Source organism: Nematostella vectensis, chromosome 12, assembly GCF_932526225.1.
Source record: "Nematostella vectensis chromosome 12, jaNemVect1.1, whole genome shotgun sequence".
Lineage (NCBI taxonomy): Eukaryota > Metazoa > Cnidaria > Anthozoa > Actiniaria > Edwardsiidae > Nematostella > Nematostella vectensis.
Window position 1 is genome coordinate 2,774,047 of NC_064045.1, and position 27,877 is coordinate 2,801,923.

The window sequence follows — 27,877 nt, forward strand, 5'->3', positions numbered from 1 at the left end:
GGCGTGGATTCAATTGTGTAATATCACAAGCTTTTGCTGCTTGTTTGTATTTTCTTAACAGAAATACCTACTGTATGGAGATCCTCTATTAGATGCGGAGGATACTACAATCATTTAGACAAAGATTTCAAGTCTAAGGATTTTTTTGTGTGTATTTTATCTGGTGGTCGCGGTGGGGAAGGTCTACAGGGATACTAACTACTAGTTCCTAGCTCCAGAAGAAAATATATCGACTTTCCCGAAGCTACGCAAGCTTTTAATGAACAAAACTTATATATGGCAATATTTGACAAATCGAAACTGACAACGTTTTGCTCGATCAAAGTCATCTAATAAAGGCGCTTTCTCTAATAAAGAGAATCTTATAAAGGCGCTTTTATCGCCATCTTCATCGCTATCTCCACCTTCATATGTGTAGTTTGACGGGCATGAACCCCCAGTTATTGTCAGTCTGAAGGTAGCGCAGTGTGAAACCTGCTGTGTAACATTCGCTTCTGCAAAAATGGCTACCATCTTATCACACACTGCGCGGTGGGGGGCCTACCATTTACCTTTTGAGGGGGGAGGGGGGGGGGGCACGAAAAATTTTTTTCAGGGAAATTTTTTTTCATAGTCGGGGGGAATAGTAATAATATCGCTTGGTGTACTTTTATTTCGGGTCAGTGCGTTTTCTAGTCAGACGACTGGAGATCTGGTGGTAGAAATCGCTTGCATCTGGATAGGCTACAGCACCAGTTGGAAAGTAGGTTTGGGTGTGTCGATCGCGGCTACCCATTCGCATGACAAAAGCATGTTCTTTCGGCGAGAGAAAAACATCTTCTTTTCACGTTTTCACAGTCAAACATGAAAGTTTCATGCCCACTCTCCAAACGTTTTTTGTTTTGAAATTTTGTGGAAATCTCATCCGAATATTTGGCAAATTGTTGCTTTCGCAGTGAGACTGCTAAGACCGCCCCCACCTCCCCTCCTCACCGCCACCACCGCCGAATCAAATGTTGACCGTGTCCTGATTCAATCATGTGCATCCATTTTACATCGTTTCTGGCTGGCTAAAAGAAAAAAAATGTTTTAACATTTAAAAAAAAAAAAGTCTGAAAAAATAAATTGGCACCTTGGAAAATTTCCTAGCTACATGATAGATTGATGGGCCCAGCCTTTTAAGGACTTCCAAGGACTGTTATAGTCATTAGTAAACACCTAGAGTTCAAAGTTCGGTTGACTTTCAGTAGTTTTTTTTGCGATTTTTTTCCACATTTTTGCACTGTAGTACACTTGTATAAAAATAACGTTTATTCGAAATTAGGTAAAAATGAAAATCTTTATTTACAAATGCTACAATTATGCTATCGTTGTCTTTCTTTTGTTTGTTAAGACAAATTGGTTGATACAAAGTTTTTGAATTTTAATGCGCATGCGCCGAATTTTAGCTTTTTTAGGTCAAATTAAGGTAGCACAGCTTGGTGAGTATGACAAAGGTAAAAAAACTTGGCGACATCACATACATCTTCTATACAATACATGGTTTCATTTTCTGGAGCATAATTTTGTAGCGCAGGAAAATATAATTGAAAATTGTTTCAATTGTATGTTGCCGTGGGAACGTCAAAACCGTCGGATTTTTCATACAATGATTTCTTCGGACAAGATCAATAGGTCTATCAACAGGCTGGTAAAGGGGGGTATGGACCACGTTTCACGGGCCAGGTAAAATGGCTTTTTCACGTTTCACGGGCCAGGTAAAATGGCTTTTTCACGTTTCACGGGCCTGGTAAAATGGCTTTTTCACGTTTCACGGGCCTGGTAAAATGGCTTTTTTCACGTTTCACGGGCCAGGTAAAATGGCTTTTTCACGTTTCACGGGCCAGGTAAAATGGCTTTTTCACGTTTCACGGGCCAGGTAAAATGGCTTTTTCACGTTTCACGGGCCAGGTAAAATGGCTTTTTCACGTTTCACGGGCCAGGTAAAATGGCTTTTTCACGTTTCACGGACCGAAAAATGGCCTTCTAAAACGTTAAATCACGTTTCACGGACGTCGAAATGGACGATTTCACGTTTCTCGTAGGGTGAAAAATGGCCAAATCTCGTTTCACGAAAATACCTTTACAATACTGTATCAAGTTTTGTCAAGTTTAGATTTTTTAAGACGGAGAAATAATCGTTTTTGTAGCCCCTTCAAAAGCGTGCGATCGATCTGATCTGTTGCGAATATAATCACCAATGCTTTCTAGTTTGCAAATTCATAAATAAATAATAATAATAATAATAATAATAATAATAATAATAATAATAATAATAATAATAATAATAATAATAATAATAATAATAATAAATGTATACCTAACAATAGAGCTTTTTTTCAAAAAAAGACTGTATTTTTATATTCACTTTACGCAGTATCCATTATATCAAATTTATTTATTTATAGCACCGTATGACAACCAAATTGGTAGATAAGTAGATACGCCGCCAATCACTTTCCGCTAGTAATATTTTATCATCATTATTATTATTATTTTCTCAGGCGCAATTTAATTTTATTGTGCTTATGACACATGATGACTTGCTTCGCTTAAGGTTGGTTCTTACACACGTAAGCGCAAGCGCAGAACACGTAATTTTCCGATTCTCACTGGAACGCAAGCGGAAGGGTCATGCCTGGTGCACACTAGTGACAAATGGACATGATGACAGAAGAGAAAAAACATTGTGTTTGACTGATTCTCTCTTGGGTTGCGCTTTCGTTTGCGCTTCCTCTTGCCCTTGCATCCTAGTCAGGCGCGTACCCAGGATTGGTGCGCAGTCATGGGTATAACATGGAAAAGTCATAGTATTTGGAGATTCCGTAATAAGAAATGACCCATTTTTTGGCCGCCAAGGGGGTGGGGGGGTGCGCCGCAATTGTGTAACGCCCGCTAGTGAGAAACAGCTTTTACTGAGGAAAATGCCTAATTAGATCGCGCGTTCTAATTAGGGAAAATCAAAGAGGGCGACTTGGGGCAGTCTATAGCACTTAGCTATAATTCATATCCAGCGAAATGTGGACCAAAGGCAACTATAAGAAGATTCAGAAATTATATCATCTATTCGGGCGGTATATGTATAGAAACAGATAAACGATGCAATAAAATATTGGTTTCTTTTATGTAACCTGCCTTGCCTTGCCGCGAATCTCGTGCGCTATAGGATCTGCTAGTTCTAGCACGACATTTCATCCTAAAAGCTTACAACCATCAATAACGGACATACACAACCAGTGCGAGATTTATGATGAAACGCATATGTAATGAAAAACAATACAATCAAAATCAATATTTATTTTATTTAGTACATAATATAGCCCATCATACTTTACAATTCGCATTTGTGATGGCACCACCTATAAAGTCAGAAAACCAACACGGTATCATTCTAATACTAAGCCTACAGGCCTAACATTAACAAAACCAACATTTTTTAACGAGTAGATAATGTAGTCAACGATACTTTACTATTCGTTTTTGTGATGCCACCACTATTTATTTGACTATACTTTTTACGCACTTCGAGGTCGTCATCAGATCTATTTCTATAGTATAGGTAATAAACAATGCAAAAAAGGGGAAGAAAGATTACGACTGCGGGTATCACCCTCTGGCTTAACCTACAGGCGAATACTTATGCCTGGTGCACACTAGTGACATAACGACATATACCGACATGGGCGCGCGCACTTTTATCTTCGTATGTTCACGTGCGAATGGTTTGACATTTTGACATAAGCCCGGCATAACGACATAAGAAAAAAAAAACGTTTTTTTCCTTTATGTCATTATGTGCATGTCGTTATGTCGGGCTAAACCGAGTGCGCGCGTCCATGTCGTTATGTCATATTGTCACTAGTGTGCACCAGGCATTGGAGTCCGTGATACGAAAAGATTATACGGACTTGAACGTTTATGTGCCTGACCTCTAATCTGCGCTGTTTAAATGAGTGTATTAACCACCCTATTCACGCGCCTGTCCTACCACAGCTCAGAGTCGCTTAGGTTATGCAGTACGAATGTTCTTTAGTTTTAGGCCCTGTCCACACGTATACGGAATCGAATGAATCCGCAACTTTTTCTTTCCGTATTCAAAAGTTTTCCGTCCACACGTCGATTCCGCAATCGCTCTGGCTTTATACATTGCGACGCCATCTTGTTTTATTCTACGGTTGGAGACTGGGTACGATTTTGACGTAATATGCTATATATATCGCTGTATGTTAAAAAGCACCCTATTAATAACATTTTAAATACAAGATTGAATTTATTTGAAGTATTGATTGCCTAATGTAGTCAGGCGAGGGAGGGGTATACCGGAAATTTGGTCCTCTGAAATGAAAAAAACGAACCACCCCGCTCAAAATCCTGGCTACGGTGCCTTGGTAAGACGCCAGTAATGCACAGTGATCCTATTTACCGATTTTACGGGTTTTAGAACACTAATGCCAATGGGGAGAAGGAGGGTAATTAAATATATTCAAGCAGATTTGCAGTATTTTCTCGCGAACTTTCTCACATCCGTTCGCGAAATTCGCAAAGAACGGCCCTCTGTTCCAAAAAAAAGAAGATAAACAAGATGGCAATGGAGGGAATTATCATATACTAATCTTACTAGCACACAGTTTGAGGTCCGACTGAGAATAGGGGTGGGGTGAGGTTAGGTGTGGTGAAGTTTGTCCCCTATTCAAACAATGCAGCAAACAACTAGATGAGGGGAAGGGGGGGTTGCGTAGACAAGGTCAACAAAGCTATATGGGTGTGCCTGAAACGCTTAAATGGTGAAAATATTAAGGAAAACCAGTAACAAATTTAAGAGCATACCAAAAGTGATATACATCTAAATTTGATACTTTTGAGGATTAGAGAACGGAGTTATGTTTATTTGGATATTCTTTACATTGTATTTATTCACATGGGTACATTTTCTTGACATCATCATTTAAAAAGTGAATAAGTCATTATCTTTCTGCATTAATCGCCACGGCAGTCGCGCCTTTGCCAGTGTCCTTGTGTGTTCTCCATATTCGTTAACAAATTCGGTCGAGTGGTTCACAGTGTCATGGATGTATCCGTGCTTCTCTAGGTTTATGTATTATCTCCAACAATTCGAAATTATCGTTGTCTCGGGCTCGATCCATTTCTTGAACAATGATAATAATACTCCCTCTGAGCGTTGCTCTGCATAAAACATTTTCTGGAATCTTCCTCTATTCCGCCGAAGAACCACTGACCTTTGACCTCGTGGCCGCGATGATTCTTTCTTTTTCCGAAGAGACTTTCGTCAATTTGAACAGTTTAGCAGACTTCGCGGCAAGATTGCCAGTCTACTGCCGTATTTTTAGCTAAGAAGAGTTGATCGAGGATGAGATTCTAAGGCCATAATGGATACACAGGGCGCTAGCGGCACATTAAACTAACACACACACACAGATATAATTACATGATAAACTCACTCTTCTATTCATGGCATCTTGAACATGTGGTGGTACTTCTCCACTGTCTGATGAGTTTGTTGACAAGTCCACATCATCTGGTGTAAGCAATCATGACACAGTGACTGAGAAACAATGCTTTTTACATATGATACTGTCTTGCATTCATGTGTGTGGGGGGAGGGCACTTTTTGTTTTATTTATATATATATTTTTTAGTTAATAATTCATTTTCATTATCTAAATAATTATTGATTTACATTTGTTTATAAATTAATTAAGTTTTATTAATTCATATATTCATTTATTTCATATTTATTTAATCATTTTATTGAATTATTTATTTATTGAATTATTTATTTATTTATTTATTTATTTATTTATTTATTTATTTATTTATTTATTTATTTATTTATTTATTTATTTATTTATTTATTTATTTATTTATTTATTTAGTTATCATGTTTTATATTTATCTCTACTTATTTTTTATATTACTTTGCTTATTCATTTATCTTATTTATCTACTTATTCATTTATTTTTCATTTATCAATTATTTATTTATTCATTAAATTATTTTATGTACCTATTCATCTATCAATTTATTCGTTTAATTATTCAAGTATTTGTTAACTATATCTTAATTTCTTCATTTATCTATTTAGTTATTTTTTATTTATCTCTTTACTCATTTTTCATGTATTCATTTACTTATTCTTTTTTTCTTTTTTATTCTATGAATATTTATATAAATAAAAAATTATTTTATAGCATTAATTTATTGATTAATATCAAATTATTTATTTATTTTATTGTACTTTATTTATTTATTCATTTATTTATTTGATTTTCTTTATTCATTCAATTTATTTCTTGCTTTTTTGTCTATTTTGTTGTATGGTCCCAGGCAATTTTCTGACAAACAAATGGGCCTTAAGATTTCACATTTTATATTTCTCCCAAAATCTCCAAGAGGGGGTGGGCAGGGCCACTTTATGGTGCACAGACTACTATGTTAATTCATAGAGTCAGTAAGAAGCTGATTATTTGAATTAAGATGCTATTTACCTTTTATCGGGAACTGGGTTTTTATGCAGCAAGTCACCTACTATTTGACATAATAATTCAACCAGGATGATAACAAAAATGAAGTTATATTTGTGAATGATTTGAGGGAATGGCTAAGATAAGCTTAGTATAAGCCTTACCTGGTCTGGAAGATTGTAAGCTTTGCAAGGGAGTCACCTTGAACTGAGTAACAAGCTATTCCATGGTCTACATAATTGTTACAGAGGATTCCATGTTAAGATGAGATAGGCACAGCCAATTCCCTGAAAAAAGATATGGTAAATCACATACAAATAGATGTTTAATACAGAATTACCTAAATGATAAAATATAACAATAGGATTATAAGTCGCAAATGAACACAATTTGATTCTTCATTGTTTAGAACTCATCGCTCTAATATTTTTATGGCTTCTATATGGGCCTCGGCATGTTCTTAGCATGTTGCTAACGTTTACCGAAATCTTAGGCTGAACGTTCTCATTAAAAAGGTTCTCAGACAAAAAGTGTATCGTAAATGATACTTGTGTTTGTGAAGTGGTACTTGAGTACTTTTTTATAAAGATAAGTAAATCGAGACAAATCTTACCTCAACTCGATGCAATGAAAGACGAAACACTTGGGGGTAGCAGTAGCATGATATTTAACACGTAGCTCCACCAAATTCGGCATAATAGTATTAGACATCCTCATCTTCAGCGCTAACCCATTCATTTTGTCGGATATTTAAAGCAAACTAGGTTTTCCAGACGCCAAAAACCCCCGATAGTGAGCGCCTGCGGGAACCTATTCAAATTCATAGATCCGACATGTCAATCACGCGCGCACGAATAGCCAATCAGGAAAGAGATGATGCAATAGCAGCCATGTGGTCCCACAAATGTCCCACAAAAAGTCGGCAATCGACGGCGAAAAAGATTGCTTTGACATATTTATTCTGTGAATCTTGTCAAGCAATTAAGCATTTTCCGGTCAACATAGAAAGTACTAGCCCTTTTTTTTTTACCGGCCACATTTATTGTAGAGTTGGGACTCAAATTTACTAGGAAGAAACGAAAAACAAAAAGCAAACAAACCACTTACAAGATCAGTTCAAGCCCTACCATTAAACTTGTTTTTGATATTACCTAGGTTACTCCAATTACAAATATGAATGAGACTGCCGTTTGTAATTTTTCTGTAAATCTTGACGTTTGCCGATGACAATTGAAGTTAAAAGTAAGGCGTAAACAGCGAATTTGGCTTTCTCTTCTACTTTTCCCCGCACTTTAATCCCTGCAAGTTGACAAAAATAGCTTTGAAAACACATAGACACGATGAACCTACCGAAAAGAGCACGGCTTTATCTTATCAATTCCAAGTTTTCGTATTTTGAGCTGGATTCGTTCTGTTTCTATTTAACAACCGAACTCGTAGTTATCTATGCTTTTCTACAAGATTTTCACCAAGCTTGGACAACAAGACAAGTTTCCATATCATCTTAGGTGACCGTGTTTTTTTTCCAAGTCGCAGAAAAACCCCTAAAAACATCTGTATTTTAGATAAATTCGAGCAAGACTCACTGGCCGCATCCGACATGTTGTACAATTTGTGGGACTTTTGTGGGACATTTGGGTTGCACTTCGCTGGCTTCTATTTGCTGCTTTCTGATATTCGTGCGCGCGTCGGATCTATGAATTCATTCAACTCTTATTCTCCTACATTACCCTGCGCGCCCATTCACGTGACACCACAGGAAACCCGACGATACACTTGCGATTTTAACTACTTTATAATAACGCAGTACAGTCTACGGAACAGATGCTCATTTGCTTAAGCCACTGTCCGGCGTCCTCGATTCCATGCGACGCCATTTTAAGTCATCGTTTCACAGGAATGAGATAACTTATTAGGCTTTCTACCTAGCTCAATGATAATAAACCCAAGCCTGTACTTGAGCACAAACTTTCAAACATTTCAAAATTTAACGTGAGCAACTTTTCTAGCCGAATTCTTTAATTTTTTTTTCAGGAAACGCACTAAAATATAGATATGATGGATGAGAGCTTCTGAGGAGAAATGCGACTCAACAGTGCATTTGGGGGTTTGAGTTAGAAGGCTGTTTTACTCAAAGTTTCTAAGCTAATCTCAAAACTTTTTAAATCATTCACATTAACATTATCATTTCTTAGAAATCTTGAAGATCGGAAGTATTTGGTTCTTTCCTTCACTAAAATTTATCGCATTATTGTTCACAACAACACACAACAATTTTAATGGCGCATTACTCCTTTCTGGTCGTTTAAAGCTTCTATTTAAAATTATAAAATTAATTGTCATTGATGACCTCTTAGTTGGCTCACGGGGGTTTACCTTTGAGCTAGCATACGGTCATCGGCATATGGTCAGCATATGGTCAGCGGCGCTCATGGCTGCCGGTTGTAAAATTCGTAGCTCCGTATCGTTGCGTCTGTGAACCTATTCTGTTCGCCCTTGAAGTCAGTATGTCGCCTAGTATCGTTTGTAATATCCCGATACTCATCCTTGTGTACTTTTTCTCAACCACGAACATCTGCTGGGTGTTTTATGGCCTCCTTGGTTTCCCCTCGGCACCGAGACAGAACTCGACCCGCCATCTTGGATTGGCTTGGAGCCTTCAAGCAGAGTTAGCTACAACAGCTCCGAACTAAAGTCCTTCCGGAAAACATGTCCCAAACAACGTATCTCCGCCGAATTGTGGTCAACGCTCAATAATCTGGGAATAAGGAAGCCTTATCGGAGAAAACGTGCTGGGTCTAAACGCAAAAACTATCACGGTCCCCCTGTGTTGGATCTTACCACAGAGTCCCCGGCATCGCCCGACCCTGTTGCACCTGTCCCAAGATCGCCGTTCTTCCTACCCAATATCATCTACTGCAATGCTCGATCTATTGCACCTAAGATTGACGAACTACAAGCGGTGGTGGATAATAATGGAGCTAATATTGTGGCAGTCAGCGAAACCTGATTGAGTGCTGCCATTCCGGATTCCGCCATTCACTTATCGGACTTCATTTGTTTCAGACGGGACAGACCATCCTTTGCAGGAGGAGTATGCATCTACATCCATTCATCCTTCCCTTGCACTCGCCTTAGCGACTTTTAGATACCCGAGGTCGAATCCGTTTGGATTAAGCTCAGACCCAATCGGCTCCCTCGTAGCGTATCTATGGTCCTCGTGGCTGCTGTGTACCACCCTACCAGATGCGGTGCAAATGAAAACCAAGTCCTGCTGCTACATCTCCAGTCTAACGTTGAGTCATTCCTACGGCAGCATCCCGAAGGCCTAATACTAATTGCCGGCGACTTCAACCCCACTAGTACTGGCTTATTACTTGCTGAGGCAAAACGCATGACTGGTCTTGACCAAGTCATAAAGGTTTTGACCAGGGATACCGGCATATTGGACTGGTGTTTGACGAATCGTAAAAACCTTTACTGCTCTCCCAGTCAATTGCCGAAATTGGGAACGAGTGATCATTATACGATCTCGATCGCTCCAGCTGATACTTGCTTACTGGTTAAGAACACGAACATATCTACTTGGAAACGGGACGTGAGACCTAGCCGCATCAGGGATTTCGGATCCTGGATAACCAAACAGTCTTGGCCAACAGTGTTTGACCAGTTCCTTGTCACAGACAAGTTCGACACCTTCTCCAAGCTACTCTCCACTGCTGTTGATGTCTACCTCCCTCTCAGAAAGGTCAAATGTTCCTCCTCAGACAAACCGAAGTCCCAAGCTGAAGTCCCTTATTGCTAGCCGCCAAGCCGCCCTTCACAACTCAGGCAAGAAGTCAGAGGCGTTCAAGCAGTACCGAAACGCAGTACAGCTGGAATGTTCTGTAGCAAAAAAACGCTACTATGACAACAAAGTAGCCGCCCTCAAAGCCACTAACATCAAACGATGGTGGGGTGAGATAAAAAGATTCAAAGGAGAAATCAGCGCCTCCCCGTGGTACCTACAGATGCTGAACGATCAGTGCCCGACAGTGGAGACTCTGGCCGAGCAGTTCAACCAATTCATTGGCGGTCTCACAGCAGACTTCACCGCGCTGTCCCCCCTGAACCGGGAAGATTCTACCCTACCCCTCCCGAGTTTCTGATTGACGACCGTACTGCATACCGCCCGCTAAAGGAAGTCAGGGGAAACAAGTCTTCTGGTCCCGACTCCACCCCCAACAGGATTTGGATTGACTTTGCATTTGAGTTAGCACCGGTAGTGTGGGATATCTACAATGCATCTGTTATCCAGGGTTACATTCCAGATGAGCTCAAGGAGTCTATTGTGTCGCCAATTCCCAAGTGTAATCCCCCTAAGACTGTGAATTCCGATCTGCGTCCGATCTCGCTTACGTCCCAACTGTCCAAGGTACTGGAAGGTTTCGCCATTAGTTCATTATTTAACCAGGTGCAGAACCGCCTTGATGATAAACAGTTCGCAGTGGCGGGAAAGTCTACCACGCAAGCGCTTGTTTATTTCCTGCATACTATTCTTGAGTCTTTGGACAGGGGAAGTAGTTACACAAGAATCTTCTTCTCAGATTTCAGCAAGGGCTTTGATCTCGTGGACCACCATGCCTTGCAACAAGAACTTGAAATATTAGGTGTGCATGAATGTACCACACGCTGGGTTAGCGCATTTCTAGTTGATCGCCAACAAAGAGTGCGGATCGAAGATAAATGGTCATCCCAGATATTACCCCGTGGTGGTATTCCCCAAGGGATCAGGCTGGCGCCCCTTTTGTTCGCGGTACTCGTGAATAGACTTGCTGATGAGTGGAGCACCAGGCTTAAATACGTGGACGACGCTACAGTTCTTGAATTCATACCCCGCAATTCCCCAAGCTACTGCCAATTGTAGCTTCTAGCATCAGTCGCTACGCAACACAACGAAACATGCGACTAAACCCAAAGAAATGTAAAGAAATGGTAATCGATTTCTTGCATTATAAGTCTACGGTTTTAAGCCCCCTCTTAATTGGCGATTTTGTTATAGAGCGAGTTTCAAGCTATAAGCTATTGGGTGTCTCCATCTCTGATGATCTGTCATGGAATTTACATTGCGAAACCATATTCAAGAAAGCAATGAAGCGTCTCTACGGCCTCCGGGTGCTGCAGAAGAGCGGTCTCGCCTCCCAGACCTGGTCACAGTATGCTGCTCCATTGTACGCTCAACCCTCGAGTACGCCTCTTCAGCATGGGCCGCGCTACCGGGTTACCTCAGCGAGCTGCTGGAGTCAGTGCAGAGGAAGGCCCTGCGCACCATCCTTCCTGGGGTGTCTTATGAAGAAGCTCTACTCCGAGCGAGTCTAGAACCATTGTGTTTTAGAAGAGAGGTGGCCTGTAAGAAATTTGTAACCAGCTGTAAAGCCCGCGGTCTCCTGTCCGGGATCCTTAAGGAGCCGGTGGTGACTGACCTAAAGTACAACCTCAGAGATGGTTCACAGTCGCGCTACGCCTCCTCGGGCAGAACTAATAGGTTCAACAATTTTATCACTGTAAAGTACCAATGAATATTGTGTTGTTTGTATTAGTTGCTATTAGTTGATGTTGCTGACAAACCTGTAATTCAGTTACGACTGCAAGATGGTTTTTTAAAACGATTGATTGATTGATATATGTAACAAAGGCTGCCTGATTTGCAACCATAGCTAAAAATGGGTCTTCTAACTTTTTTTTCACTAACCTTTTTGGAGCACTGCAACATGCACTGCGTGGTTTAAATTAGTTTTTAGACAAGAGGACTCTCTCGATTTTAACCGTTTTAACCTGACAAATTAGGGACTATGGGTCACATGACAGTTTGATGACTCTTGTCATAGAGAACTTATTTTGCAAGTATTTTTTTTTTGGTTAATATCAATCATTGGTCATACATATATATGTTTACATTTTGATTCGATTGAATCGCTTTGCTTAAAAGCTGGTAAAACATCTTTCATAAATGAAACAGCCTACACTATCATATAAATGGCATTTTCCTTTTTCAGGCGGAGTACCAAAAGTTATGTTTCTAGCTTCAAAAAGGCTTAAGAGGTATCCTTCGCTAATTTTCTACCCACTCTCTCGGTGTCTTGCCCCCCATGATAATGCGAAGAGGAAATTTACAATAAAAATCATGCTCGACTTATTAGCATAAAATCTCTAGGACGTGAATAAAATTATATTTTGAGCGTTTTATTCGTTTTCATTTTCTAAATTGTGCCTCATCCCAAAGAGTAATGTTCACGCATAATAACAAAAAATTTTATTTAGTCCAAATAAACACAATTTTGGAGAAAAAGAGGGAAGTTTATTTTTAACGCATGCTATGCTGGAATGCACGGTCACTTGTTAATTTCATTATTTTGCTATTTACGCACGCTTCTACGGCTAGAACAAAGATTTAGTCGAGACTGAGTGAATGACACACTTTTGAATTTATCCTCCTATTTTTTAACGCGTTAGGATCTGGAGCCCATCTTTCATACACCGATAGTTTATTAGCTGGTGATTCATATATTGTACATGATTTTCATAAAACGAGTCTATGACTAGGTGTACCAAAAATGTTTTTAGAAGCAATCATAATTATTGGCTGTTGTTGCATGTCTATGCTATTAAAGGACTTATTGCTCTTAATAAAGGTTGCTACGGAAATCAGACCTCCCAGACATATTCCTAAAGGAATTCTTATCAAACGTCCAATACAAACTTACCAGCGATTCCCATGCCTTTTCGAGATATTTAGAATATAATTACATGCGTGCTTTGCGGCTTGGAGTGGGTAAAACCATGCAAGCTCGTAATCGTTTAATAATTTTAAAACCAGGTGGAAATAGGTGCTCAAAGTTCACTTAGATTAAGTAAAATAACAGTTTTAGCTATGCTGTGAGTCTCGGCTTTTAACTTTCCTTTCTTAGAAAGTTGATTTGCTAACATGAGATAAGTTGACCCTTATACTTTATTGTCATGATATTTATTTGTTTAAAAACTATAACAGGCGAGCATACTATCTAATGTTATAAATGTAATAAAACTTCGCAAAACATCGCCTTCGTCAAAGCGTCGGCTGATGTCATGACAAATGGCAGAAAATGGCGTCGCATGGAATCGAGGACGCCGGACAGTGGCTTAGGCAAATGAGCTGTGATGAACTAAATGCCCGACAGTTTTTCATTCATTCAAATAACCCAGTTAATTGTCTTCCTAGTGGTTCAAAATATTATATATTTGTTGAGAAAGGGCAAGAGAATCTGAATTGAGCTTTGTTGTCGGTATGACGGAAACTGACGGAAAATAAGTCGGTATGTAATATTAACTACTTCTACCTTTCTATTAATTTCGTGTATACCAAGTTTAGCGTCGTTTTGGTAGAAACATTACGATCGTTTTATTTTTTCCGATCTCAACTCAATTAAAGCTCACGACATTTGCGAAACCTTATTTAAATGTCTACTCCATACAAGCTTTTTAGGATGTGAACATTAATTTCCGTAGTAACCTCCACGGTCAGTTACTTAGGCAATAGACATGTTCTTCCACTAACATTCCAGCATGCGAAGACCGCCCTCCACCAGTAATTAAGAAGCTTACATTCGTCACGCCAGCTTTGCACTTCGCCCTCCGTTTCTTTTTACCCGTAAAAAACATTCTTACGTTGTTACAGTAAAAGGTTGTGATGAGTCACATTTGTAATAAGATTGTAAAGAAAAAACTATATTCATCACTGTACGTATGACATGACTGCACGCGCTTTTGTTTCTGGTTAAAAGCGGGTATTCGTACCATGGCACTTTGGGTGAAGGGAAAAGGGGAGGCATACAAGGGGTATCTAGGGGGAGGGGAGGTATAAGAAGGGGATAGTAGGTGATAGTGGGTAGAGGAGGTTCTTAGTTTTACCACTTCCCGTCTCATTTGACTAGTACTTGGTCTTACCCCCAGATGATAAACCCTGTACTATGCGAGGCTGCTTAAATTTTAGATGTATTTCCTTGATCCTTTGTTGTTTTCTCATCAGCATGTACCCTTTATCAGCCTTTTTCGCTTCTAGTTCTATACATTCCCTACCCACTACCCCCTTTTTATACCTCCCCCTTCTCCGTAGATGCCATGGTATGTATGTCGCTTCTTATCAGCAACATCTGTCTTCCATCCGCACCCTCACTACCCCGTTCCCTCCTGACAGCCCAACTCCAGTTAGCACTATCCCATATTACACTCCCGTTCTCACCCCTGCCACCAACCTCTACCCGTACCACAACCACTATACCCTTTTATGCCATGCTATGGTACGAATACCCGCTTTTGAAAAAAAAAATTCAGAAATCACACATAGTTGGAAATGTTTACCCTGTTGCAGGCCTTGTCTTATTCGCCAGGGTGGCCCATTTGGTTGTCATCAAAGCGGAATTTTGTTTTAATATATACTGTTTTGATAAAGTTAATATGCCACGACTGTGATTGAAATTTTTTTTGTACATATAGGGTAGCCATACTCTCATGCTGAAAGATGTAAGAGACCGAACAAGCGAAAAACGATATCCTATCGCAGACCTCAGAGCCCAAACCAAAATACTCGTTAAGGTGACACGTGTGTTCCTGTGCCTTATCTGTATCACTTCTTGATGTAACAACTGCCGCTAAATGTGATACTAAACGCTTGCTGTAATAAAATCCGCCACTTATGTAATACTAAAGCTTAATGTAATAACTGCCGCTTAATGTGATTACTAACGTTTGTTGTAATAAAACTTTAATGTTTGATGTAATACTAACGCTTAATTTAATAAAAAATCAACGCTTAACGTAATATAAAACAGCTAATGCTTATCTGAAATTAATTTTCCACGCAGACAGACTTAAAGTCGCATTGTCACCAGTTTACTTCCGGAGGTCCTACGGAAACCTCAACCGTTAAAAGACAAAAAAATCTATTAAAATCCGAGATATTTAACAGGCCATTCGCTCTAAATTATCAGTCACATCCTCAAAGAAACTTCCAATAGACACACTGCTTTCAATATTTTGAAATATTTTTTGCGTTTTCCGTTAAAAATCATCGGATATTGTTACGTAATCGAAGGAGGTAAACTGGTGACAATGCGGTTTTAACGCTTACTGTTATAACAAGTTAACGCTTAATATAATAACCACAAATCAAAAAGCAAATTTCGATAGGGATCCAATAAAAACTGGTGGTATGTCATCTTAGGGTCAAGGGGGGTGCAATAAGAAGCCATTTGATGTTCCGCCCTTGGACATGGAAAATTAAATAAGAAGCGGTAATTGCGTTTTGCCAACGCCAGATGGAGTAAAATTTCAAAGAAACAGACAAATTTTCTGTGACTCAAAAATTGTATGGCCAAGAGGAAAATGGTTGAAATATATCAGACAGAGTCAATTTCAGTGTTCGTTTCACGTCTGGCTCATTGAGATACTGCACTGTACTACATTCTTTACTTCACAAAAAAACTACACTGCTCCCAGCCAACCAGAATTAATGGCATCCGGTGAACTTGTACGTGTTCGCTTATTCTCGTCCCCAGGCGTGTCTAGGCCTCCTTTCTATGACGTCATCCTTTGATCCTTTTTATAACCTTTCAGTTATAGCAATCTACCCAGAAAAAACGCATAGATAAGCTATCAAATTTAAACTGAATTTTATTGAAATTTGAGTTCTCTACAGAGCTTTGAAAATTGACGCTTGTTTTCTTGGCCGCGCGAAAGGAGATTGATTTCGTGTACTTTCCTCAAATTCGTTAAAATTGTGAGAAGGCAATACCACATAATATTGGTGTTTTACCCCAAAACCACGTATTTTGATTGGCATCTTTATCTATGTCACAAATGACTCGACCCGGGGCCTTTGGGGCCACGATTAATATTGTAGATTTTTCACTTCGCGCTCTTCGTGCGTCTTTTCCTAATACGAGCCGAATATCATTTAATAGAATTTAATTTAATTAATTTAATTGAACCGCTTCTCCCGAAAGACTCTTTGTTTTTCTAGCTGCGCACGAAGGGACGCATAGTAAAGCCGTTCTGTAATATAAAGGAAATTAATCAAAACAAGGTTTAAATGGTACCTTCGGTGAAAAGAGTAGTATCGCTGACGTCGTCTCGAACGCTAGCCCTTGGTGATGCGAGCCTTGCCTCTCTGTCTTCCTAGAGTACAGTTAATTGCCGTGTCAGACCACTTTCCGTCCTTATGAGTTGTGAAAAGCAAAAGGGGTTTCATTTTCTCTCTCCAATTTTTGAAAAGTAAAATCACCTGACACGCAGGCTAGGTGGTCTTTAGCGGCAAAGACGGTGGCAAACGGTCGTTATTGTCAACAGCAGCGGAAGGTGCTATACTGTTCCACCTAAACCGACTTTTTACTGCTGCCCACACGCGCTTGTCCATTCTGATGTATATGATCGGAATCAGTAACGCACTGCTAAACGACACAGAAATCCTCTAGTAGTCCATGCAGTGTGCAATCATGCTGCCATGCCTAAATGCCGGATTATACCCGAAGGAGCCCATGTTAGTATATAGGTCAGGGAGATAATAACTTTGGTAAAGTCGATCTCGGCCTGAGCGCACGCCATGCCGTACATGGACTCTGTCTCATGTCGATGAGCACGCTATGACTGTTCGAATCTGTTAGTAGATTAACTATGGTATTCCTGAATGGAATTACCTGGTAATTGTTGTGACTAGATAACGCAACATTGAAATAGAGGATGGAATCCTACACTCTTTCTTGAATTGACGCAAAATAGCGCAGTTCACGTGCATGTTATAGAGGGCTTCAAAGTAGTGTTTGGAGTAAATCTAACACAAAGGTACCAGCATTTTCTTGAATAATGGAGGAAGATGTTCGGAGCAGTTTCGAGGAGTGATTACTGTATCAAATTTTAAAAATCGCAAGAACTGATGCTTTGGTTTCATGGTTACATTTAATGAATTTCTGCAATCTATTTTTTAACCAGCATGCAAGTGTATCATGTTGTTTTTATCGCGCGAACAACAGCTTTGACTGATCTTATCCGCCATCTTGGATTTTGATCAAAAAAATAACAAGGCTACGGTCGCTCGAGGCGGTGTTTCGCTAAGAAAATACCCCTAAGCACATAAAAGTATTAATGCATCGCTAAAATTAATATATGCAGCTTAGCGTGTTAAACAAATAGAAATAGTTATTTTAATTAACAGTGCAAGAAGAAAAAGATATAGATATGGTGGCGAGAAATATATGAGATCTTTTAAGGTTGCGAGAAGAGGCGCAACAGAGCGAACTCGTTTACATACCTTCTTGAAATTAACTAGAATGCATTTAGATAGTATTGACTAGAATGTAAAATAAATACGTACATATGCTTGCAGAACTCACAGGTGCACCCTGTTTATCATTATCAACTCATTGACATAAGCTAATAAACCTTTTGAAAAAAGCTAATAAACTTTTTGACAAAAGCTAATAAACCTATTCATGTTCTTCTGATGCCATCATTCATGGCGGGCATTCTCTAATCTACAGCGGGACACCCTACATGGGATTATGCCTCTAATTGCATGTTAATATGTGCATTATTTCGTGCACTACAATACCATTTTTCCGCATCACAATTTGGATATTCATAGTATCGGGACTGACTATTGACTGCATTGTAGATAACCGACGCCTATAGGCTGTGGAGTTAAACGCCTCCCTACCCACCCACCCTCCTTATCTTAGGCTACCTGTGATACCCCTCGTATACATATTAAGGTTCCCCACCCTCACCACGAAACAATAACGTATAAACGGGTGATCCGTCACAGTCCCATGTTTCATATCCAAACAAGTCTTACAAACTTTTGTTTGTAAGAATTCAAGTTTAGACTACAGAAAAGCCCTCATACCTTACATTCGCCCACACCCCCCCCCACCCCCCAGCCCTCACACAGCCAACAATAATTGTGTTGAATATCAAAAGCGTCCCTGATATACCATTAAGGTCAAGACTTCAAGGTCAAAGGCGAGTTTCCCTTGCTCATGGCGTCTATAGCTTGCTAGCTCGACTGATATTAGCCAACATTCGGGCTCCCGGAAACTTCGTCCCTCCGTCAACCACGACCGTCTGAGCTGTCACGTAGGAGCTTGCGTTACTTGCGAGGAACAGCACCGCGTCTGCCACGTCACGCCGTGTCCCCACACGCCGTAAAGGGGTGGATTCAGGCGAGATTGGCACACCTCTACCTATAGCAAAGAACGTAAGATAAGTAGTTGTAAACCACTTTCATCACACCAGGTATGCCGCAAAAGGTGACTTCTACAGAACACGCTTCAGGACAAATATTGACAAAAAACTACCTCAGCTACAGCAGTTGATTCTTGAAAAGAAAAAATAAGAAATAAATCAAAGATAGTCATTTTGATCTCCCAAAGAAAGTAAAAATATATATTAATCAAATGTACCGTCCAAAACCAGTCGTTCTTGAATAATCTTTATTTTGCTTTTGTGTGTATATTAGTGTAAAGCAGTTGTCCTACATCCTACTAATATAAAACAGGGCTACTGTCTAACTAGAAAACCACTCGGCTTATTTAGATGCTAGGCATTTCCTTTATCGAAATCATATCTAGTACCCCTGAAACGTTTATAACTTTAATTTTACATTAGTTATTCTAGTTATATGTTTTGCCCGTAAAAATGGAAATGTTAATAACAAAGTATTAGTAAATAGGAGAAGAAGATGAGGTTTATTTAGTATAATTGTCCAGCTACGACGTTGACGAGAAAATTAGCAACCCACGGCTAAAAACCGTGTACCAAAAATATGTCCATGATTTTTTTGGATGTTAAAACTAAATTAATGCTGTTTGCACCGCCGTAAAAAAAAAAACGTTTCGATGTTTGAAAATATACAGGAATGCACATAGAGTTGAAATCGATCTGGAAAGTGATTCAGAAAAACAGTGCATATTTTGAGGCATATTTCATTGAAAAAAAAAAACCATAACTACTCAGGTATTTAAGTGTTCTATTTTAACGATTTAAAAATGTCGAGGCAGAGGAATTTTGACGTCAATTGATGGAAATGAATTGATGGATGAAATTGACTTTATTTTAATTTAAAGAAAGGGAGCGAGTGGTTACCAAGTCTTGACATCCCTTCGGTGTCTTCTATTGGTCCTGGTGCGACGCAATTCACACGGACTCCCTGTGGTCCCCACTCCACCGCCAAATGCTTAGCCATCGCCTCTGCAATAAAAAGCAGCTAAATGCTGGCCATCGCCTCTAGAATGAATAAAGTCTAAATGCTTAGCCGTCGCCTCTAGAATAAATAAAGGCTAAATGCCTAGCCATCGCTTCTTCAATGGATAGAGTCTAAATGCTTAGCCGTCGCCCCTAGAATGAATAAAGGCTAAATGCTTAGCCGTCGCCTCTTTAATGAATAAAGGCTAAATGCTTAGCCATCGTTTCTTCAATGGATAAAGTCTAAATGCTTAGAATGAATAAAGTCTAAATGGTTAACCATCGCTTCTTCGATGGATAGAGTCTAAATGCTTAGCCGTCGCCTCTGGAATGAATAAAGGCTAAATGCTTAACCATCGCTTCTTCTGTGGATAGAGTCTAAATGCTTAGCCGTCGCCTCTAGAAGGAATAAAGGCTTATTGCTTAGCCATCGCTTCTTCAATGGATAAAGTCTAAATGCTTAGCCATCGCCTCTAGAATGGATAAAGGCTAAATGTTTAGCCATCGCTTTTTCAATGGATAGAGTCTAAATGCTTAGGCGTCGCCTCTAGAATGAATAAAGGCTAAATGGTTAGACATCGCTTCTTCAATGGATAAAGTCTAAATGCTTAGCCATCGCCTCTAGAATGAATAAAGGCTAAATGCTTAGCCGTCGCCTCTGGAATGAATAAAGGCTAAATGCTTAGCCATCGCTTCTTCAATGGATAGAGTCTAAATGCTTAGCCGTCGCCTCTGGAATGAATAAAGGCTAAATGCTTAGCCATCGCTTCTTCAATGGATAGAGTCTAAATGCTTAGGCGTCGCCTCTGGAATGAATAAAGGCTAAATGCTTAGCCATCGCTTCTTCTGTGGATAGAGTCTAAAAGCTTAGCCGTCGCCTCTAGAAGGAATAAAGGCTTATTGCTTAGCCGTCGCCTATGGAATGAATAAAGACTAAATGCTTAGCCATCGCTTCTTCAATGGATAGAGTCTAAATGCTTAGGCGTGTCGCCTCTAGAATGAATAAAGGCTAAATGCTTAGCCATCGCTTCTTCAATGAATAGAGTCTAAATGCTTAGACATGTCGCCTCTAGAATGAATAAAGGCTAAATGCTTAGCCATCGCTTCTTCTGTGGATAGAGTCTAAAAGCTTAGCCATCGCTTCTTCAATGGATAGAGTCTAAATGCTTAGCCGTCGCCTCTGGAATGAATAAAGACTAAATGCTTAGCCATCGCTTCTTCAATGGATAGAGTCTAAATGCTTAGGCGTGTCGCCTCTAGAATGAATAAAGGCTAAATGCTTAGCCATCGCCTCTAGAATGAATAAAGTCTAAATGCTTAGCCATCGCCTCTAGAATGAATAAAGTCTAAATGCTTAGCCGTCGCCTCTAGAATGAATAAACGCTAAATGCTTAGCCATCGCTTCTTCAATGAATAGAGTCTAAATGCTTAGACATGTCGCCTCTAGAATGAATAAAGGCTAAATGCTTAGCCATCGCTTCTTCTGTGGATAGAGTCTAAAAGCTTAGCCATCGCTTCTTCAATGGATAGAGTCTAAATGCTTAGCCGTCGCCTCTGGAATGAATAAAGACTAAATGCTTAGCCATCGCTTCTTCAATGGATAGAGTCTAAATGCTTAGGCGTGTCGCCTCTAGAATGAATAAAGGCTAAATGCTTAGCCGTCGCCTCTAGAATGAATAAAGGCTAAATGCTTAGCCATCGCTTCTTCAATGAATAGAGTCTAAATGCTTAGACATGTCGCCTCTAGAATGAATAAAGGCTAAATGCTTAGCCATCGCTTCTTCTGTGGATAGAGTCTAAAAGCTTAGCCATCGCTTCTTCAATGGATAGAGTCTAAATGCTTAGCCGTCGCCTCTGGAATGAATAAAGACTAAATGCTTAGCCATCGCTTCTTCAATGGATAGAGTCTAAATGCTTAGCCGTCGCCTCTAGAAGGAATAAAGGCTTATTGCTTAGCCATCGCTTCTTCAATGGATAAAGTCTAAATGCTTAGCCATCGCCTCTAGAATGGATAAAGGCTAAATGTTTAGCCGTCGCCTCTGGAATGAATAAAAGCTAAATGCTTAGCCATCGCTTTTTCAATGGATAGAGTCTAAATGCTTAGGCGTCGCCTCTAGAATGAATAAAGGCTAAATGGTTAGACATCGCTTCTTCAATGGATAAAGTCTAAATGCTTAGCCATCGCCTCTAGAATGAATAAAGTCTAAATGCTTAGCCGTCGCCTCTAGAATGAATAAAGGCTAAAAGCTTAGCCATCGCTTCTTCAATGGATAGAGTCTAAATGCTTAGCCGTCGCCTCTGGAATGAATAAAGACTAAATGCTTAGCCATCGCTTCTTCAATGGATAGAGTCTAAATGCTTAGGCGTGTCGCCTCTAGAATGAATAAAGACTAAATGCTTAGCCATCGCCTCTAGAATGAGTAAAGGCTAAATGCTTAGCCATCGCCTCTGGAATGAATAAAGGCTAAATGCTTAGCCATCGCCTCTAGAATGAGTAAAGGCTAAATGCTTAGCCATCGCCTCTAGAATGAATAAAGGCTAAATGCTTAGCCATCGCCTCTAGAATGAGTAAAGGCTAAATGCTTAGCCATCGCCTCTAGAATGAATAAAGGCTAAATGCTTAGCCATCGCCTCTAGAATGAATAAAGGCTAAATGCTTAGCCATCGCCTCTAGAATGAATAAAGGCTGAATGCCTCCAAATTGATTTCTGATGCTGCTAGATGTTGCTTACCAATAGCCACCTTTGCTGAGCCAGCATGCATCTAGGGAGAAATCAACATCAGGGGAGCAGACAAAGGTCAAAGGCATCAGAACAGACAGGGGAAATTGCTACACAGGGTGCCCAAGGGCAAGCCCCCCCCCCTTTGTCTATTGCCCTTTTGCACCCACCACACCCCTTAACTATTGCCCTTTTGCACCCACCACACCCCTTGTCTATTGCCCTTTTGCACCCACCACACCCCTTGTCTATTGCCCTTTTGCACCCACCACACCCCTTGTCTATTGCCCTTTTGCACCCACCACACCCCTTGTCTATTGCCAATGCACCCTAACCACACCCCTTGTTTATTGCCAATGCACCCTAACCACACCCCTTGTCTATTGCCAATGCACCACACCCCTTGTCTATTGCCCTTTTGCACCCACCACACCCCTTGTTTATTGCCCTTTTGCACCCACCACACACCTTGTTTATTGCCTAGGCACCCTTACCACATCCTTTGTCTATCACCAATGCATTACCACCACATCCCTTGTCTACCCCCCCCCCATCACCACCACCACCACACCTGTAGTCTATGCACACGAATCAATCAAAATACCCAAATAAGTGTTCTTGTTAAACTAGAGTATAAATATTGAATATTGTTTACACAAAACTGGTAGATGACCAAATTTTTGTCTTTAATAGGATGCCAGAGCAGACTGAAGAAGGTAAATCATTACAAGCCTATTTACATCAAATAGATGGTGCGAGATGTGAATACAACTGGCTATTAGTAAATAATAGTGTTGAACAATGGCAGTGGTGCCCTCACCTGCAGCGGTAAAGCGCCGTCACTTAAGGTAGCGGTGATGTTGACAATACTACCACCATGATCCTAAAGATGAACAAAAAACAGCTGACGCTTAAAATAAAGTAGCTGCGGTATAAAAGGCTCATGGGCAAAACGGCTTTAGTTGTTAATAGAACTCCGAGCTGTGCAGAGCCAATAACATCAAAGCAACTATCATTTTTGGTTTGCTGTCATGTTCTCCTAAATCCGAATAATAATAAAAATAAAATAAAAATTACCAGTTCCAAATAACATTGAAATGTGACTTCTTGTATTAGAAATTGTCAAAGAGCCATTTTAATTCGTTAAAAAATATTATTGATCACGTTCGTGGGTGGTTTTGTATCAAAGTTACAAAAGAAGGCTTCCTCCATATACTATAAACTGTTAGAGAGTATTTGACAAGAATATGAGGACACAAAATGCCTTTCCTAAAACACCCTAACCAACAGCTAGAACCATCCCTGTAGACAATCTGATCAACTGCAATGTACTTAATTTAGGAGATATATGTACACAGCTCCAAAACGCTTACTTTGAACCAGGAGTTTTATGCAATTACAATGTGCTTACTTTAAACCAGGAGTTGTACACAGCTTTGCTCATATTGAATGTCCCAAAAGTGTCGATATCAAATACTGAAAAAAATAATAATGGTTTTCTACTGAAATAACGAAAAGAAAAAGTAAACATTCAAGACAATGATAATGATACCTAATGATATGATAATGTCGTCACTGACAACAACATTACATTTGTCACAATAACATTTTAAGTGAACCTATTACTTACAACATTTTTCACAGTGAGCTTAAAGCCGCATTGTCACCAGTTTACTTCTGGAGAGCTGATGGAAACCTCAACCGACAAGAGACAAAAGAATCTATTAAAATCTGAGCTATTTAACAGGCCATCCGCTCTAACTTATCTGTTGCATCCTCAAAGAAACCTCCAATAGACACAATGGTTTTACAATTTTGAAATATTTTACGCGGTTTCCATTGGACATTCGGGCATTGCTAGGTAATCAACCGGTGAACAAGTGAACTGGTGACAATGTGGCTTTAACATTTACAATACTAGTTCTACTACACAGAACAGTTACCTGTTCTGATTGCATTGTATGAGAGGTTCTCTGCAGGACATAAGAAGTTGCCTGCAGCATCTGTTTATGAACACACAAGACAGGAGAAAAAGAATTCATAAAATATTTTCCAACAAAACTGAGTATCCCTAAAGTAAAGTATCTTACTGTTTACGATAATGTCAATTTTGTTGAATGTCTTCAGTGTCAAATTGACAGCTTCTTCTATTTGGTTCACCTAATTAAAAAAGTTTAAAAGTCAGTTACATTTCAATTGACAGGTTTGTACATGACAGGGTGGCACATGACAGGGTGGCACATAACAGGGTGGCACATGACAGGGTGGTACATGACAGGGTGGTACAGGGTGGCACATGACAGGGTGGTACAGGGTGGCACATGACAGGGTTCTACATGACAGGGTGGTACATGACAGGGTGTTACATGACAGGGTGGCACATGACAGGGTGGTACAGGGTGGCACATGACAGGGTTCTACTTGACAGGGTGGTACATGACAGGGTGGCACATGACAGGGTGGCACATGACAGGGTGGCACATGACAGGGTGGCACATGACAGGGTGGCACATGACAGGGTGGTACATGACAGGGTGGTACATGACAGGGTGGTACAGGGTGGCACATGACAGGGTGGTACAGGGTGGCACATGACAGGGTTCTACATGACAGGGTGGTACATGACAGGGTGGTACATGACAGGGTGGCACATGACAGGGTGGTACAGGGTGGCACATGACAGGGTGGCACATGACAGGGTGGTACATGACAGGGTGGTACATGACAGGGTGGTACATTACAGGGTGGCACGTGACAGGGTGGCACATGACAGGGTGGTACATGACAGGGTGGTACAAGGTGGTACATGACAGGGGACATAAAGATTGCTGTATTACCTTTCTTACATCCATTTGAATTGGAAGGCATCTTTGCCCTGTACACTTTTCCAGCTTCTCTGCAGCCTAAGTAGAAAAGCATATATTCTTCAATATATGTTTATAATAACATGCAACAGTTCATCAAAATGATCCAAATTAGATTGTTAGATGTTTTAGGGTAACTGCAAGAAAGATGATAAAAAGGAGGCTATATATTACAATCAAAATGAGACAAGAAAGTTTCCCCCTCGGGAAGCAACTTTGGGGACAAATAATTTTCCTGAACTGGCAATAAGTAATTTGTTTGCATGAACAGCTATAACAATGTGTCTCTGGATGTTGAAGAGTTTAAAAAAACATACTGACCTTTTTAACTCTTTCGAAATTCCTACTAGCAATCACTGTATTGCAGCCATGTCTAAAGAGAATAAAGATTTAAAATAGAGCATGCTCTTTCCTGTCATGATAGCTATTGCATATAGAGTTTTACCATACTAGCTATACTCTACTATTCTAGAACAGTTGCCTTAGAAGTCTTTGCTTTCTCTTTCTTTCACCTCACCCTCCCCTCCCTTCTAATGGGATCACATGATTTCTCAATTTTGTGAAAATGCCTTACATGGGGTTTTCCCGAATGAATGATTGAAATATAAACAGATCAAATTATTGTGTACAATTATCAGGACAGAAAACATGCCTTCTTTAATCTAGGACCAAGGGGGTGGAGGGTACGGGATGGCAATCTGATGGGAGCTACGGGGTGGAGGGCAAGGGATGGCAATCTGATGGGACCTAGGGGGTGGATTGTAGGGGATGAAATCTGGTGGGACCTAGGGGGTGGATTGTAGGGGATGATAATCTGGTGGGGCCTAGGGGGTGGATTGTAGGGGATGACAATCTGGTGGGACCTAGGGGGTGGTGTAGGGGATGGCAATCTGATGGGACCTAGGGGGTGGTGTAGGGGATGACAATCTGGTGGGACCTAGGGGGTGGATTGTAGGGGATGACAATCTGGTGGGACCTAGGGGGTGGTGTAGGGGATGGCAATCTGATGGGACCTAGGGGGTGGTGTAGGGGATGGCAATCTGGTGGGACCTAGGGGGTGGATTGTAGGGGATGACAATCTGATTAGACCTAGGGGGTGGAGTGTAGGGGATGGCAATCTGATTAGACCTAGGGGGTGGAGCGTAGGGGATGACAATCTGATTAGACCTAGGGGGTGGAGTGTAGGGGATGATAATCTGATGGGACCTAGGGGGTGGATTGTAGGGGATGACAATCTGATTAGACCTAGGGGGTGGAGTGTGGGGGATGACAATCTGATTAGACCTAGGGGGTGGAGCGTAGGGGATGACAATCTGATTAGACCTAGGGGGTGGAGTGTAGGGGATGACAATCTGATTAGACCTAGGGGGTGGAGGGTACGGGATGGCAATCTGATTAGACCTAGGGGGTGGAGTGTGGGGGATGACAATCTGATTAGACCTAGGGGGTGGAGTGTGGGGGATGACAATCTGATTAGACCTAGGGGGTGGAGTGTAGGGGATGACAATCTGATTAGACCTAGGGGGTGGAGTGTAGGGGATGACAATCTGATTAGACCTAGGGGGTGGAGTGTAGGGGATGACAATCTGATGGGACCTAGGGGGTGGAGTGTAGGGGATGACAATCTGATTAGACCTAGGGGGTGGAGTGTAGGGGATGACAATCTGATTAGACCTAGGGGGTGGAGTGTAGGGGATGACAATCTGATTAGACCTAGGGGGTGGAGTGTAGGGGATGACAATCTGATGGGACCTAGGGGGTAGATTGTAGGGGATGACAATCTGATTAGACCTAGGGGGTGGAGTGTGGGGGATGGTAATCTGATGGGGCCTAGGGGCGGAGAGTTGGGGGTGGAGGGGTTAGGGGCTATGTTGCTATTAAGCAACAATAGTTTTGTTTTTGTTTCTCAGGAAATGTGTTTAGCTTGGTTTCACTCACCTATATTATAAGACTCGGGCTTTCTTGGAATCAAAACACCAAGGCCTGCCCGCATAATGTAGGCACTAGCAAGGGGGGGGGGGGTACCGGAGGTGCTATCAGTGGATCGACTTTAGTGTTTTTAGTTCGAAAGCTGAAAATTGTTTATTTATCATTTCCCCTTTTTTATTTCGAAAGCTAGCCTTGGATCTTGTGCGGTGTCTTGTGTTCGCGCTTTCTTCTGTGTTTCCTTTCTGTATTTCGAGTGGACGCAAATGTCACAGTCCGAGTTTGTGACAGACACACGGTCGTACAGAAATGACAGTGGCGTGTAATCGATATTAGACAAATAAAACCTTACCTCATAAGCACCTCTGTGATCGTGAATCCAATGCCGGACCCTCCCCCGGTGACAAAAGCGACTTTGCCTGCCAATAAATCTGGTCGAAAGAAGTAATCGTACGAATCGAGGCAAGATTCTTCACTCACTGGAGCCGCCATCTTGAATATTGCATTTCAATGGGGCGGGAAATAGTAGCCAAAACAATATTTCAGGGAGTGGGGGACAGGGGTTAAAATAGTATACTGTTTCTTTGCAAGTACGGCGTGTGGAGAGGGTAATAA

The 27,877-nt window shown here is 40.7% G+C and overlaps 1 protein-coding gene and 1 long non-coding RNA gene across 3 annotated transcripts; both read right to left on the minus strand.

Moving 5' to 3' along the window:
- Positions 1–981: 981 nt before the first annotated feature.
- LOC116605647 lies at positions 982–7,848 on the minus strand. 2 transcript variants are annotated; one of them, XR_007305337.1, is made up of 4 exons: positions 7,115–7,848; positions 6,666–6,788; positions 5,478–5,554; positions 982–1,049 (listed from the first exon to the last, which is right to left on the minus strand). It is a non-coding gene; the product is annotated as an uncharacterized LOC116605647 (long non-coding RNA). The 2 variants fall into 2 exon arrangements; XR_004291597.2 differs by lacking the exon at positions 982–1,049 and adding an exon at positions 4,875–5,366.
- Positions 7,849–17,890: 10,042 nt separating this feature from the next.
- On the minus strand, positions 17,891–27,780 carry LOC5502416 (peroxisomal 2,4-dienoyl-CoA reductase [(3E)-enoyl-CoA-producing]). Its single transcript, XM_048720256.1, has 10 exons — positions 27,615–27,780; positions 25,658–25,709; positions 25,310–25,375; positions 24,563–24,632; positions 24,416–24,475; positions 23,884–23,948; positions 23,293–23,355; positions 22,485–22,515; positions 19,654–19,758; positions 17,891–18,752 (listed from the first exon to the last, which is right to left on the minus strand). Exons 1-10 carry the CDS (start codon positions 27,752–27,754, stop codon positions 18,556–18,558), a joined length of 849 nt encoding a protein of 282 aa, XP_048576213.1. The 5' UTR covers positions 27,755–27,780; the 3' UTR covers positions 17,891–18,555.
- Between the last annotated feature and the right edge of the window lie 97 nt (positions 27,781–27,877).